This window comes from Brachionichthys hirsutus, chromosome 5 (genome assembly GCF_040956055.1).
Source record: "Brachionichthys hirsutus isolate HB-005 chromosome 5, CSIRO-AGI_Bhir_v1, whole genome shotgun sequence".
Classification (NCBI taxonomy): Eukaryota; Metazoa; Chordata; class Actinopteri; order Lophiiformes; family Brachionichthyidae; genus Brachionichthys; species Brachionichthys hirsutus.
In genome coordinates this window covers 13,024,944-13,040,672 of record NC_090901.1, presented here as the reverse complement: position 1 = coordinate 13,040,672, position 15,729 = coordinate 13,024,944, and the positions used below count along the sequence as shown (strand labels likewise).

The 15,729-nt window shown below is 41.2% G+C and overlaps 1 protein-coding gene across 1 annotated transcript; it reads left to right on the top strand.

Annotated features, from left to right (window-relative positions):
- LOC137893671 (solute carrier family 12 member 3-like) lies at positions 1-14,580 on the top strand. The gene is made up of 26 exons (XM_068739091.1): positions 1-285; positions 563-565; positions 961-1,107; positions 1,938-2,013; positions 2,153-2,248; positions 2,400-2,539; positions 2,649-2,759; positions 5,412-5,523; positions 5,749-5,988; positions 7,809-7,969; positions 8,263-8,370; positions 9,294-9,417; positions 9,554-9,655; positions 9,744-9,899; positions 9,995-10,094; positions 10,481-10,592; positions 10,781-10,918; positions 11,521-11,627; positions 11,716-11,798; positions 12,012-12,089; positions 12,349-12,438; positions 12,525-12,636; positions 13,012-13,098; positions 13,947-14,079; positions 14,167-14,234; positions 14,439-14,580. The coding sequence occupies exons 1-26, from the start codon at positions 1-3 to the stop codon at positions 14,578-14,580; spliced, it is 3,111 nt and encodes a 1,036-aa protein (XP_068595192.1).
- The last annotated feature ends 1,149 nt before the right edge of the window (positions 14,581-15,729 follow it).

The window sequence follows — 15,729 nt, the reverse complement described above, 5'->3', positions numbered from 1 at the left end:
ATGGCGTTACCTGTTGCCAATGACGGTATTCACCTTGCTGCATACAGACCTAGACTTCCTCTAGCAGCAACTAATGGGAATGCAGTGCATGGACGGCTGGAAGAGTCCGGTTACTATCACCATTACAGCGATAGGGACTGCGTAGCATCCCGTGGATCTGATGAACTAACTGGCTATGAAACGCTGGATTCTCCACCACACTCTGACTTCTACGCCAACACAGAGGTGTGGGGCCGACGGAAGCGCTTCAGACCATCGCTGTACCAGCTCCACGGCAACCCTGAGGTACTAAAACCTGATTTTCATCCATTTGTGGGGGTTCTTATCTCATTCAGAAGCATTGTTTGAGTGATGGTTCACAAGCAAAGTGCAATTAGATGCTAATTTTAGGTCTGAAATTACTCAAGAAGAATTGAAAACTGATGATGAAAAAAAAACCTCAGACAATATTTTGAAGTATTATATTCATAATCCTGTTGTTGGGGTACTTTTTGTTTTCCTGCATTCATTTTGAATCATACATGGACATGTTTGTGTTTGTTTATTTTTATATGCTTTGCAGCAGGTAAATTTCTTGATAAATGATTAAATCCTTCAAATGGTAAACCAAATGTAATAACTCATGTCAATCTATTTGCTTTACTCTTCATTAGTTAAGTTCAAATCATTATTATTTTATTATTTATTTATTTTTTAGATAGATTTTAAAAAACATATGAGGCAAGTATTTGCATGATAAAATGTGTATTTTTAAATGAAAACAAAAACACTCTATAATGTCAGCTCAGCACCAATGGAATGTTTTTTCATGGCACCACTGTCAAAGCAAGCCAACTTTACAAGATGCAAGTTCATAAATAAATCTATGCTGCACCGATTGTGATCAAAATAATCTAAATGAACTTGAACTTCAAGATTCAAGATTTAAGATACTTTATTGTCATTATGCGAATTTATCAGGTTGATGCCAAACCTCCTTTGTATGATGAGACAACTGGCGGACAGATTGGAGGAGGAAACAGCTCTGGGGAAGATGAAGATGAAGAGGAGGAGCAGAAGCAGGCACCGCCTGTACCCACTCGCTTTGGCTGGGTGCAGGGAGTAATGGTAGGCAGGGATAAACCAACGCATATTTGGCAAGCTTGTTAACAGCTGCTTGATTCAAAACTAGAAACTTTACAGTAGAAATTAGACATTTCATTATCTTTGAATATTTACCTTGGCTGAATTAGTTGTTTTTTTGTTATCGGCAAGAGCTTCAAAAAATGAAGATGAAACAAGATGCCCTAAAATATGAGTGCTCCTCCACACGAGTCATACATCGAGTTCCAACTTCATACAGGGTGCAAAACACTCAAAGACCACATTGACTGCATTTTTCCCACAAATGGTTTCTGTTATTTTGAGGAGTTCTTTATATACTGACATATGCTCAAGTGACAATTTCATAAGAATTTAAGGATTTAAGTAATAATATTTTGCGTCATGACTAACAAGTGAAGCCTGCTTGCAATTGAGTGGTCCGGCTGTTTAGGAGGGAACTATACCACGCCTATAAACGGAATGCAAATGCTTTCCCACCTTTGCGATGCTCCAAGCGCTTTACAATTTGGCCTCACATTCACACACCAGTGGGCGACTGCTGCCATGCAAGGTGCCAGACCCAATAAGGGGTTCAGTGTTCTGCCCAAGGACACCTCGACATGTAGACAGTCAGAGCTGGGATTTGAACCACTGACCTACTGATCAATGGACAAACCCATTAGTAAAATACAAACTCTGACAGCATATTTCTCTTAGGGTAGGTAAAGACTGTGTTAATTGTGTGAAACCACCCATCATCCTAACGTCCAAAGCGAGTAGTGCACGACTTGATTTAGCTGATTTAGCATTGGCCCTAAACTCTTCAATTCAGTCAGGTAACTCTCTTTTCATAGATCCGCTGCATGTTAAATATCTGGGGGGTGATCTTGTTCCTGAGACTTCCTTGGATCACTGCTCAAGCTGGTATCGGTACTGTATGACCATCAATACATCCATTCCATTTATTAATTTTTCAAATGTTTTATCCATGCAATATCATTTTCAATATATATATATGTATTTTGGCCATTATATTAAAGCTTGGCTGTCACATGTGTTTCTTCATCAGGTCTAACGTGGGCAATCATCCTGCTCTCCTCTTGCATAACTGGGATCACTGGCCTCTCAACCTCAGCCATTGCAACCAATGGGAAGGTCAAAGGAGGTCTGTTCGCTGATTATTGCAATAATAGACATAGTAAATATACAGCACAACATATTTAAACGGTTATATGTGATTGCTATTCCGGCCTAATATAATAGCGATGCTTCCTGCTGGAGACGTTTCTCACTGCATCCCCTGCTCTCGTCTTCAGGTGGGACTTACTTCCTGATCAGTCGCAGCCTGGGTCCAGAGCTGGGTGGCTCAATCGGCCTGATCTTTGCTTTTGCCAATGCCGTAGCTGTAGCCATGCACACTGTTGGCTTTGCTGAAACTGTTACAGACATCATGCGTGTGAGTGTGATCCTATGTACTAATACGCACATGAAGCAACTTTTACCACGACTCTACACTGAACACCGGTTTTCATTCAATTCAGGAACACTTGAATTTTGTTCCTCAGGAAAATGGAGCTGTCATGGTGGATCGAAGCAATGACATTCGCATCATTGGCATCATCACTGTCACATGCCTACTGGCCGTCTCATTGGCTGGTATGGCATGGGAATCAAAGGTTAGTTCAACAAACAAATGAGGACATAGCAAAGGACGAACGCGTCGCCAGCGCATCGCGGGGCCACACAGAGACAAACAACCACTCACGTACACACTCATACACTACGGACAATTTTTAGAGGAAGCAATTGTTTTTGGAGGTGGGAGGGAACGAGAGAACCCGGAGAAACCCAACACAAACACGGCGAGAACATACAAACTCTGCACAGACAGGATTCAAACCTGGTACCTTCTTGCTGTGAGGCGGCAGCGCTAACCACTAAGCCACCCATGGTAAAATACATATAAAAAAACCTCCCTATATTGTGATTTACACCCGGTCCCGGATAAGCGGTGGAAGATGGATGGATGGATGGATGGAAATTTTGTTAATTGTTTTATACTACTTAAAGTATTTTTTGACGTCAGGCTGTAAAAAAAAATATATATATATACCGTATTTTCCGGATTATAAGTCGCGGTTTTTGTCATAGTTTGGTCGGGGGTGCGACTTATATATGTTTTTTTTTACAAAATCTCTGAGCGCAGAGACAGTAGCCTACACATTTCTATAACAGGTGTTACAGGGAACTCTGTGACCCGTCAGAATCTGTCGCGGTTTCTGGAGGTTCAGAGTTATCTGTCACACCTGTTATCTAAAAACACCAATTAGAAGGGCTGATTGAAAATGGCGCCGAAAAGAAAGTCATATTCCGCGGCTTACAAGCTTCAGATAGTGAAATATGGAGCCGAAAACGGCAATCGAGCAGCAGAAAGAAAGTTTGGAGTGAGCGAAAAACTTGTAAGGGACTGGCGAAAAGCGGAGGTTATGCTTACTGAAATGAAGAAAACAAAGAAAGCTAATCGCGGGCGACAAGCTAGGTGGCCGCAGTTGGAGGAACGAGTTCACGCATGGGTGCTTGAACAACGTGCTGCTGGGAGAGGTTTGTCAACGGTGCAGTTGCGTCTCCACGCCCAAGTGGTTGCCAGGGAGGTGAATATAAACGGCTTTGCGGGAGGACCTTCTTGGTGTTACCGCTTCATGCAGCGCAAACGCCTCTCTATCAGAGCTAGGACGACACTGTCCCAAAAACTGCCAGCGGACTTCCAAGCCAAGGTTGACAGTTTCCGCGCGTTCATTGAAAAGCATGTAAGTGATCACAACGTGACACCGGATCATATTATTAACATGGACGAGGTCCCCCTCACTTTTGACATCCCCATGGGCCGAAGTGTTGCAGAGAAAGGGCAAAAAAGTGTGAATATCGTTACAACTGGTCATGAGAGATCACACTTCACAGTGGTGCTGGTATGTTGTGGAGACGGATCAAAACTGCCACCGATGGTCATTTTCAAACGAAAAACCATGCCAAAAATCCAATCCTCCTCAGTTGAAGTCGCCGTGAACGAGAAAGGGTGGATTGATCAAGAAATGATGAACTTGTGGCTTACAAAGTGCTACAATAAGCGACCGGATGGCTTCTTTAGAGCACGCAAAGCTCTGCTTGTGATTGATAGCATGAGAGCGCACATCACACCACAGTTAAAAAATAAATTAAAATTTTTCAACTCCATACCTGCCATCATCCCTGGAGGCTTAACCAAAATACTCCAGCCACTTGATATCTCCGTGAATAGGAGCTTTAAGTCAGTTTTGCGTAACCTGTGGGAGCAGTGGATGACGGATGGAGAGCACAGCTTCACGGCAACCGGGAGAATGCGCCATGCAACTTTCCTGGAAGTCATTGAATGGATCGACAAAGCATGGGCTTCAGTGACAACCGCAACCATCCTGTCGGGATTCAGAAAGGCTGGAATAATTGGAACTGCAACTGACGACGAGTCTGATGTAAGCGACGTAGAAGAGGAAGCGGCGTCTTGTCTACCTGCCGAGTTGGGGGAGTTGTTCAAAAGTGACACCGAGGATGAAGATTTCCTTGGATTTTGTGATTCGGAGTAAAACCTGATATTTTGGTAAACGTGTTAGCATGTTCTTTGTGCTATATGTTGTTTGGTGTTGGATTTTATCAAATAAATTATCCTCAAAAATGCGACTTATCCTCCAGTGCGACCTATATATGGTTTTTTCTTCTTAATTATGCATTTTTTGGCTGGTGCGACCTACAATCCGGAGCGACGTATAATCCAAAAAATACGGTATATATATTTCTGAATTCCAGGTTACCAAATGTTTCATGACTTTTGGAAAATTTGTGTTGCAGTCGAGCATTTGAGGATGTCACCACTCGATGAAAAGTGTCAAATAAAGCTTCAGACATTTTCAGTTACCTTTTATTAGCACAAACACTTGACTCAGTTAGAAAGCTGCTCTGCTTCTGTCAACATGTTAAAAAACTTTCAACAATTACAATTACAATTAAATGATGCATTTCTTCACACATTACTTCCAGTAGAAGTAATGTGAAAAGAAACTTCATGAAGCCTGAAGCACATGTCCAATATGCTGCCTAACCCCTGACTCATGCGTAGGAGTTTGGCTACTAAGTTTGTTCACTGTACTTTAAAAATGTGAATGCACTGTATATCCAATTCTGAATTTTCATTGTTGCCATAAATCTGTTTATTTTTTTAATGATTGATTTAGTTGCTTGTCCTGGTGCTGAAATGCTCATTTGTAACCACATTTGATTGTATATTTTACCCTACACAGGCCCAGATTCTCTTCTTCCTGGTTATCATGGTGTCATTTGCCAGTTTCATTGTTGGAACGATCATCCCTGCTTCTCCACAGAAACAATCCAAGGGTTTCTTCAGCTACAAAGGTAAATCGTCAGGATTTTTATTTTTTTTCTATTAGCATGAATTCAGAGATTGTTTAACAATGTGCATGCAAACCTTTTCAATATTTTAGTAGATTGAGGCCAAAATGTCTTTGGATCAATGCAAAAAGTTGATTTGGTTCCAGTGGCCTATAAAAAGGATTTGCTGAAAGAGCACTCTTATAAAGTGAAAGGCCAGTGGTATCCTAACTATTTCACATTTACCAGCGGATATTTTTGCTGCCAATTTTGTTCCCTGCTGGCGTGGCCGAGAAGGAAGCTTTTTTGGAATGTTTTCGATTTTCTTCCCATCGGCGACTGGCATCCTGGCAGGGGCAAACATCTCTGGAGATCTGAGGGTATGCTATTCTTTGCTACTCTGCCTTTATTACATACCTGTCAACCCCTTTTCACTGCCAGCCGTACTCAGGACCCTTTTAAACCATACAAATCAATGTATCAGTAGGAGTGACAGGGGAGTTGAGTGAAAAGGTGGAATTGCACTGCGGATCAGCTCTCAGCCCCTTTTTGTTTCCCATGATGCCGGATAGAGTACATGTGTGTAAATGAGAATGTCTCAGGGGGACCAGTGAGGTTACAAGGAATAGACGTAAAGAAGACTTCAAGTATCTCGGGAAAGGAAAGGAAGTGAAGAATCGTGTGCAGGCAGGCTGGAACGGGTAGAGGAAAGTATCAGGTGTGCTCTGTGATAGGAGAGTGTCAGCAAGGATGAAGGGAAAGGTCTACAAGACAGTGGTGAGGACAGCCATGATGGACGGCTTAGAGACAGTGGTGAGGACAGCATGATGGATGGCTTATAGACAGTGTCTCTGAGGAAAAGACAGGAGTCATGGACTACTGATTAACTGACTGGCAGACCGCAGTATGCACGCCTGCAGAGCTACATGTCAGACAGGGTGATCAGTAATACTGGGACACTTCAGGGAACTGTTATCGCTCCCTTCCTCTTCACCCTTTACACCACAGACCTCAGCTATCAGTCAGAGTCCTGCCATCTTCAGAAGTTCTCTGATGAAGAAAAAAAGGGGAAAAAAAAGAAGTTATCTGATGATTCAGCCATAGTTGGATGTATCAGCATGGGGGGAATCTGTGATTGTATTGCATCAATGCTTGAAAATTCCACATATCAAGGAGTTACTGTGCATAAAATCAAATTTAAAACTAGTGTAACCTTGTGTAGCGGACTTGAAAGTGTGGCGTTCTCCTAGTGTCCTTCTAGCTTATTCGCCTGTGTTGGTTTGTCTGTCTGTTATCACGATAACTCAAAAGTTATGGATGGATCTTGATTAGTAAATTTAAAGAAAAGGTTGGAAATCTTACCAGGAACGGTTGATTAAATTCTGGTGACGCTCCACAAGAGATCTTGGATTCTGCATCACTTTCAAATTTTCTGTAAAATTGCAGTCAATGGAGCTTCAAAATTTGTTCCTCAATATCTCGGTTGATTATTGACAGATCTTTATCGAATTTGAAAAAATCACGTAGGATGGGGGGTCTCTATCTTATCACCAACTTTCATCTGGATCAGATCCGGAATGCGGATACTGTCGCGATCCAGGCTTTCCTAAAATGGAGGCTTTATCAAAAAAGCATATCTTGTAAAATATGCATTCAATTCACTCACCAAAACTCCCAGTTATAAAGGGGTCCGATATGCACTTTCATGCAAAATGTCTTCTGGATCTGATCCAGAATGAGTTCAGGAAAAAATATGACATTTGAACATTAAACCCCATTTGTGAGGGTTGCTATGGTGACTCTTGCTGCAGGTTGATTTCTGCCCTGCGGAGGCATCGTTGAACTGAACGAGACGCACCTGTTACACATCTCACCCAATCAGCTGCTGCCTCTCTGGACAGTTCTCTGCCAGAACATCCTTCTGTTTCCTCAGTATTTTCAGGCTCTCCCGTTCTCTGTGTCATCGCATATTCCCTAGTTCTGTCTTAATACCTGAGAAAACAGATTCAGTTAAAATGGGTGTACATTTTCACGATGAAACAGTTCTGTTTTTGTGAATAGCTTTTAAACTAATAATGATATTGGTGTGAATCCAATTGCTAAAGGTTTGTTTTAAGGAATGTAAACATCTAGATAAAATAAAGGTAGAGCCATTATTATGGTGTAAATCTCATTATAGGGAGACTGAGGTTGGTACTCTGCGGAGGTCTGCGCTCTCCGAGTGCTTTTCTCGTTGGGTTTGTGGTTGAACCCCGTGCATCTGTACTTGTATTCATGCACGCTGTTGTGTTTCATTTTTCCCCACCCAGGATCCTGCATGGTCCGTGACGCGTCTGGCTTGTTAAATGACACCCTGTCACCATCCTCATCCATGGAGGATTGTGTTGGTTTAGCTTGTCAATATGGATGGGACTTCACCGAGTGCATCAACAATAACACATGCATCTATGGCATCAGTAACTACTACCAGGTTAACTCACTCATTCATGAAACATATGGGCTACGTTGCCTAGCGACAACTCCGTGTCTCCCCATGCGAGATGTTAATTTCATTCGACATGGCCAAGTTGTCCCTCAGAGTATAATACAGTGATTTTAAATGGCACGGAATACATTATTAAACAGGAACAACTATAATCCAATGCTCCACATAAATCCTTCATTCTCTGCATGAATTATTTTCATTAACATTAGATCACCTTGTAATCACACAGTCTCTAAGACTGATGAGGCATAAACCACAGATTACATTTGTGTCTGTAGTCGATGGGCATGGTGTCAGCCTTCAGCCCCCTCATCACCGCTGGTATATTTGGAGCAACACTGTCCTCTGCTTTGGCCTGCCTGGTGTCTGCTCCCAAAGTCTTTCAGGTACACACACAAGAAATAGCATAATGGTTAAATGTGCTAAATAATAATTCTTATTAATATATAGGGGTATATGGTATTATTACCTCCCCTGAAGAGGTTATGTTTTTGCAGGCGTTGAGTTGTTTGTCTGTTAGCAAGATAATAACTATGGACGCGTTTTGGATCCTGGATTCTGGATCACTTTGAAACTTTTGGTAGCATTGCAGTCAATGGACAATGGAAATGTGTACCCCTATTTTTTGGAAAAGATCAGTACTCAAACTGGATGGAATTTGGTGGTAAGATAAAGGCCGCCACCTCACATGACTGCATCAAATTCTATAAACATTAGTCAATAATCAACTGAGATATTGAAGAACAAATTTTGATTCTCTATTGACTGCAATGTTATTGAAAATGTATCCATAATCTGGATCATCACAAAAATGTAATCATCTTTTTCTGGTAACATTCCAAACATTGCCCGAATATTTCATCAAGATCTTTTCACAAATATTTTGAGTTATGTTGCTAACAGAAAGACAGACAGACACACTGGTGATTACAGATATATAGTTATGTTTATATATTATGTTCATTCAGCCCTAACATTTTACATGTTGGTTAGCATACCTGTAGAGGTGCCACACATAGAGGAGCCCCGTGTGTGTGGCGCTTCAGTGCACCGGACAGCCCCCATCACCCATTCAAGTTTGGCACCAACGGAATCTCAGACATGCAGTATATTTGCTTGTATATGTGTTTCTAATCATGTTTTTACTGTTTAATTTTGACTTTGTGCAAAACGTTTTGATTTGTTACCATATTGGATGGCTCTGTGCAAATTACAATCAGCTGTTCAAAGTGTTCTATTTAATTTGCTGCTATTACAAAGAAATGGCTAATATTTTGTTCCATTTCATTTTTTTTTTTTAATCTAATAGTGTCTTTGTAAGGACAAATTGTACCCTCTCATCGGCTTCTTTGGCAAAGGTTACGGCAAGAATGATGAGCCCCTCAGAAGCTACCTGCTGACGTTCATCATTGCTGTTTGCTTCATTCTTATTGGTGAGGTTTCGTGGAGAATCGCCATTCCCTGTTGATGACCAAAACCTTTTGTTCCGACTGCAATTGCGTTCTGAATGGATTTTGATCTGCCATTAGTTTTCAATTCATCCCCCCCTTTTTCATTTCTCTTCACAAGCGGAATTGAACACCATCGCTCCGATCATCTCCAATTTCTTCCTGTGCTCCTACACTCTGATAAACTTCAGCTGCTTCCACGCCTCAATCACCAACTCACCAGGTAGTAAAGGAATACAAATGATTACATTAATGGAGAAATAAGGCATATACCCTGTCCATTGTGAGAAGTTGTATAATCGTGTCTCTAGGTTGGCGTCCATCCTTCAGGTACTACAGTAAGTGGTTGTCCTTGCTGGGCGCCGTGTGCTGTGTGGTTATCATGTTCCTGCTGACTTGGTGGGCGGCCCTCATCGCGTTTGGTGTCATCTTCCTTTTGTTGGGATACACGCTCTACAAGAAGCCCAGTAAAGACACACACAATTCAGTCAGACAAACCACATCATGACAAACAGAGGTCCTCCTGCGCCTCCATTCTACCTCTTCTACGCTCTGTCTTTAGCTGTAAACTGGGGCTCCTCGGTGCAGGCGAGCTCCTACAACATCGCTCTGAACCAGTGCATCGGCCTGAATCAGGTCGAGGACCATGTCAAGAACTACAGGTCAGTGACAGGATGAATATCTCACGTCTGTAATTTGTTTTCTGTAGAATCGTCCGTTTAAAGTTATAAAACTATTTAGTCAATGGCCCTAAGATCGAAACAAAGACGCTCGTTTTACCCCTCGAGCTTCAGTTTTGTTCAAGTGGGTATTGCGCTTAAAAAACAGGTTCAGTCCATCACTGACATAATGCAGCTTACATTGGACTCAAAACCCAAGTCTCCTCAGGAATGTCTCATATGTGATCATCCAACCAATACATCTCATCTCTCTTGGCAAGAAAGTATTACTAGTTTTTGATTTTAATTTTTTTTAGAGATGGGTGTTGGTGTGTCTGCAGGAGTTCTGGAATGGATAACTTCACATCATGATTTTGGTCACCTTTCAGACCCCAGTGCTTGGTGCTCACCGGTCCTCCCAGCAGTCGTCCAGCTCTGGTTGATCTCGCCAACAGTCTCACAAAAAATCTGAGTCTCATGATTTGCGCCAATGTGGTCACAGTGAGCCCAACTTTACCATTCACATATATTCTGCATCCGTCAGCCAAGTCTTTGGTTTGATTTGATTCAATCCCAAGAACAATTGAATTCATTTATATTTTCATGTCACGCTTGCAGGGATTTTTTTTTTTTCCTGATTGACCTGCAACTAAAATCATTATTTATCCATTTGACACTGTGTTTGTCAGGCTTGTCCCTCCTCGTCCGTAGTGGAGCGAGGGAGCAGGAACAGTCATGTCACCTGGCTGAACCAACGGACAGTGAAATCATTTTATAGTGATGTGGTGGCTGAAGAGCTACGCTCAGGAGTTAGCATGCTGCTACAGGTTAGAATTACACCTCCTCATGCATTCTCTCATGAACTGTCTCCATCAAGTGGACTCACAAAACCAGATACCCCTCATCTTCGAGCAGATTAATGTACTGTTGTTATGGTAACAGCGGAGGCCTCATATATCAACTGTCATACAAATACAAAGGAAATGTGCTTTGATTAATGCGTACGCACGGTTTCATACATCTGGATTTATTTGTGCGTTCGACGTTTTCTGCATTTGAGCGTACGCCATGTTTCAGTCGGAAATCCACGCAAGTCTTGATACGTGAGGCCCCTGATCTGTCTGTGTACAAATAATATCATCTTTAAGGATCAAGCTGAGCATTTCTGCCATCAGCATTACTATTGAATTACACATACTATTAGAAATGAAAAACAACAACATATCATCAACGCTGTTTCTCTGTCTGTTAACACACAAGTGTGGATTAAACCCTATTTAAAAAGTAAGGCAATTTCAGAGTGAAGCAACTTAAATTAGGTGTAGCTGGATTACTTCTATCTATTTCTATTGTTTCATTCAATATTAATGCATAATGATGCTATATGACGAAGACATTCCGACATCTCATGCCACTGACTGTCCACCAGGGGGCAGGTTTGGGTCGCATTAACCCAAATGTTCTGCTACTGGGTTTCAAGTCAGACTGGCAGAGTGACTCACCTCAGGCTGCGCACAGTTACATTGGAATCCTGCAGTGAGTACCTGAGACATCAATAGTTTCATCTTGTGTGTCGTCTTCAATTTCTTCCCAGTTCAACATTACCATAATGCCTTTTTTTCAGTGATGCATTTGACCAACAGTACGGTGTGTGTATGCTGAGAATGAGGGAGAGATTGGATGTCTCTCAACCATCTTCATCGCATGGTGAGAGAGAGCCTCATTTCAAATGAGTACGCTCAGCGTAAATTAACTCCACACCACACATGAACTCTGAGTGCAGCATCTTCTCTGTCAGCACATTTGGAGTCAAGAAGAAGAGAGATAGGAAGAGACGTCCACATTCATCCATCGTTAGTTGACTTTGTAAATTCGAGTCGAATCAAACCCTAAATTCCTTTTGTTTTGTTTTTATTTCAGTTAACCCTGCCTTTGACGGAGAGTCAGAGAGTATAAACATCATTGCTGCACCTTCCCTTGTTCAAACAAGCACCGTTTGTATGTATTTGCATGATTACTTAAGTGCCATTCATTTATTTCACGTATCATGCTATTATTTAGAAGCTCATGAGCACTTTTGTTCTAGAATTTGCAAATATTGACGCTGTAAATGTCACTGGATGGTTCATTTTCAGACATTTTGAAGTAAATTATCCAAAAAATGTATAATAATAATTTATAATAATAATATCAATCTGTTCATTTGTATTTTTAACAATTTTTATTTTCTGTGAACTGTATGCAAAATTATGTGCAGCTGCTGAATTGATGCCTCAGCCAAGCACGGCATTCAGGAAAAAACAAGGGAAGAAGAACATCGATGTGTACTGGCTGTCTGATGATGGAGGTCTGACATCTTTCTGGCTATGCTTTCCTTGCCTCTGCCAAAAATATAATGTGTGTCTGTAGTGTATTGTGCAATTGGTTTACCAGGTCTGACCCTTCTGCTGCCTTACTTGCTGACCCGGAGGAAGCGCTGGTCCGGATGTAAGGTCAGAGTGTTTGTGGGAGGAGAAACGGAGAAGAAGGACGAGCAGAGGGAGGAGTAAGAGTTGAGATTAGCTCCTGACCTTTCAGATTACTGTTTGCTGTTATGTCACAATAATCCGATTTCTTCTGCACCTTTTTCAAAGTATTACGTTGGAGTCAAAGATAGTTTGGATGCTTAAATATTAAGCAAATCAAATACTTTCATTGATTACATAGACGGAAAACAACCAAGAGGATCCAAATGGTTGTCCAAAGTATTCCATTTGACGACCTCCACCAATGAGAGGTGGACAGATAACTAAGGAAGATCAACGTTTATTTGTTTGCGGCCAAGATACTTAAAAAAAACCGTTGATGTGTTTTATTTTAACCTTATTTATTCAACAGCACAAGTTCATTTCTATATAATGGCCTTATGTTTTCTTTCTAGGATGCTAGCCCTGATCAAGTCCTTCCGTCTCGGTTTCCATGATGTCGAGGTGATTCCTGACATCTACCAAAGTCCCCAGCCGCGAAAGTAAGGCCGCCAGTACTATAGCTTTAATGTATGAGAATGAATCAATGTGGAAAGTGGGGAAGAGCCATCACTGTGCGGTTCTGCATTACGATGGGGATCGAGATGGATTTACGAAGTAGGCGTTACCCAATAATGATTACTTAATTCCGGTAGTGAGGACTATGTAAAAAAATAAAGTCGAGTTTAAGTTTCACCCCGGGACAGCCAGCAGGATAATGGTCTGTGCATTTGACTAACACTTTATGCATCTAGAATGTCATGACTTTGAGCAGTCATCCAAGTTAACAGTCCAATTGGGGTCCAGGGACCATCAGGAGGTACCTAGAAAATGGGGTCATATTTGATTTACATTACTATGAGTATATCTATAAGCAACATGATATGACTCATTTGTCTATGAGATTCATACACTTTTTGTCACAGCAGTTTGACAGCATAAGTTCCTATTTTGAGCAAAAACCAATCAAATTAGAGCGAGTAAATATATTTGATTACCCCAGTCTCTTGACTCATGCATGAATGCCAATGGTATCACATGAGTCGGGGTTTCTGGGATGTTAGGTCAAATAAACATCTCAGAGCAAAAGTCCTGCCTGATAACATTTTGTTCCAGGGAAAGGCATCAAATACAGAGCCATACTGCAGTAATTTTCGTTCAGTGCCCTTCCCTAGAGGTGGATGTTTGCATAAAATGGTCTCAAGTCTTTTAGAATCCAGTTGAATCAAAGCTGAAAAACTCCAGCATAGAGCCTGGAACAAATAAAAAGAGAATTCATCACTGCAAAATAGAAATACCTTTTTTCTGCAGAGCTACTCATGGCCCCTTCGTGTCTCTCTGTGTGCTCCAGTGTTCGTCAGTTTGAGAGTATGGTCAGTCGCTTCAGGCTGGATACAAACCTTAAACAGGATCCTGTTCCACCAAGACAGCGAGGGGAGCCCTGGATGATTGCTGATCATGATTTAGAGAGGAACAAGTCCAAGGTTTGACATGAACACACACTGGAGTAAATCTGGAGCTTTGAATGCAGCACATTGGCCGAACGTGTAAATGTTCTCTGTCGGATCCAGACTCTCCGTCAGATCCGTCTCAATGAGGTCGTCCAGGATTACTCCAGGGAAGCTGCGCTGATTGTTATGTGAGTCTCGTAAATGTTCTCCTTAAGTCGTGGAAAGGCTACTCTATTTGAAGGTAGAGCCAGTACCAGTAGCCAGTCTCATTTTTAAGCTTGAGAATACACGTACAATCACTTTGCCTGTTAAAGGAATCACGCATGCATGTGTTGCACTCATTATTTGTGACTTTTCACCTTATTAAGTCATCTTTGTTGTAACTCTGACAGCACCATGCCAATGGGGAGGAGAGGTGGATGTCCCTGTATGCTCTACCTGGCGTGGCTGGACTTCTTGTCACGTGATCTCAAAGCTCCAGTCCTATTGGTCAGAGGAAACCAGGAAAATGTCCTCACCTTCTACTGCCAATGAAAACTAGTCGAATAGGAGCATATGCACAACTTGAAACTCGCTAACATCTTGACAGTTTCATCCTGAATTGCATATGAAAATGCTTTAATGACATTTATTGATCAGTATCAAATTTATGTTTAAGTCCTTCATTTACCATAATTTTCTTTCCTTAATTAAAATCCTAATTACTCATTGTAGAGATGCAGAAATTTATCCTTTAAACTAATAAATTTGCCATAGATTATTATGACATTTGTTTGTGTTTGACAGTTATGTGGAATATAACACTGTTTTTAAACATATTGTAATCAAACTATTGACTGTCAGGCAGATTGAAATCTTATCTTTCAATAAAATAATTACGGTTACCAAACCTATTTGATTTGGAAACGTTTTGCATTGCACTGGTCACATGTCCACAATCGTGCTCAGTCGTTGGCTCCCTGGATGCATGCGCTCAGATCATTTGCTGTTTGATTTCCTGATGCGACTTGACTGACGCAACTTCCTAGCCTGTGAAATAATATTTAATCTTTACTCCATTGCTCGTCTCTTATTACACAAATACGATTATAGTTTAAGTATCATTTTCTCCACTTGTTCGCTGAGTGAAGTTCTTCATGTTAAGGGTTCACATTTTGCTTGTTTGTGTAAATGCTCAAGAGTTGGCATGTAAATTATAGCAAATTTGTGTAATAAAATTCAGAGTTAAAATGTTTATGTGGGATTTTATTAACCAAAGTGTTCAATCATATGAAATAACACTAAAAATGGATTCATTCACACATTTCCGAGAACGATCCATGAATGGGAGCAAAGCGGAAATCCAGCAGGGACATCAAACAATGTAATCCATCCACGAACCCGCAACAAGTCGATACATTTTGTTTCCTTTTGTCGCGGCACACCCGGATGACATCCTGTACCGGTCACATGACTTTTTGCTAACCAATCAGGAGTGGCCAACAGTGTGTTTGGGAACGACGCTTCTTCCTGTTAAATCCTGTCCGACCGACAGCCAACGCGAAGACTTCTCCGCATTCTTCGCCCGTGACGAAACTTTCTGTTGACAACACAGTTTTATTTTTATTTTTTATTTTTTATTTTTTATTTTTTATTTTATTAAAAAAATCCTCTTATTGTCGCCGGAACGACTGAACAGAATCA

Bases quoted from the DNA above. Each gene is read 5' to 3' on its own strand.
- LOC137893671 (XM_068739091.1), top strand. From the start codon at position 1: ATGGCGTTACCTGTTGCCAATGACGGTATTCACCTTGCTGCATACAGA. The intron at 2,760-5,411 runs GTTAGTTCAACA...TACCCTACACAG, and splicing joins GTATGGCATGGGAATCAAAG to GCCCAGATTCTCTTCTTCCT. The intron at 12,637-13,011 runs GTAAGAGTTGAG...TTTTCTTTCTAG, and splicing joins AAGGACGAGCAGAGGGAGGA to GATGCTAGCCCTGATCAAGT.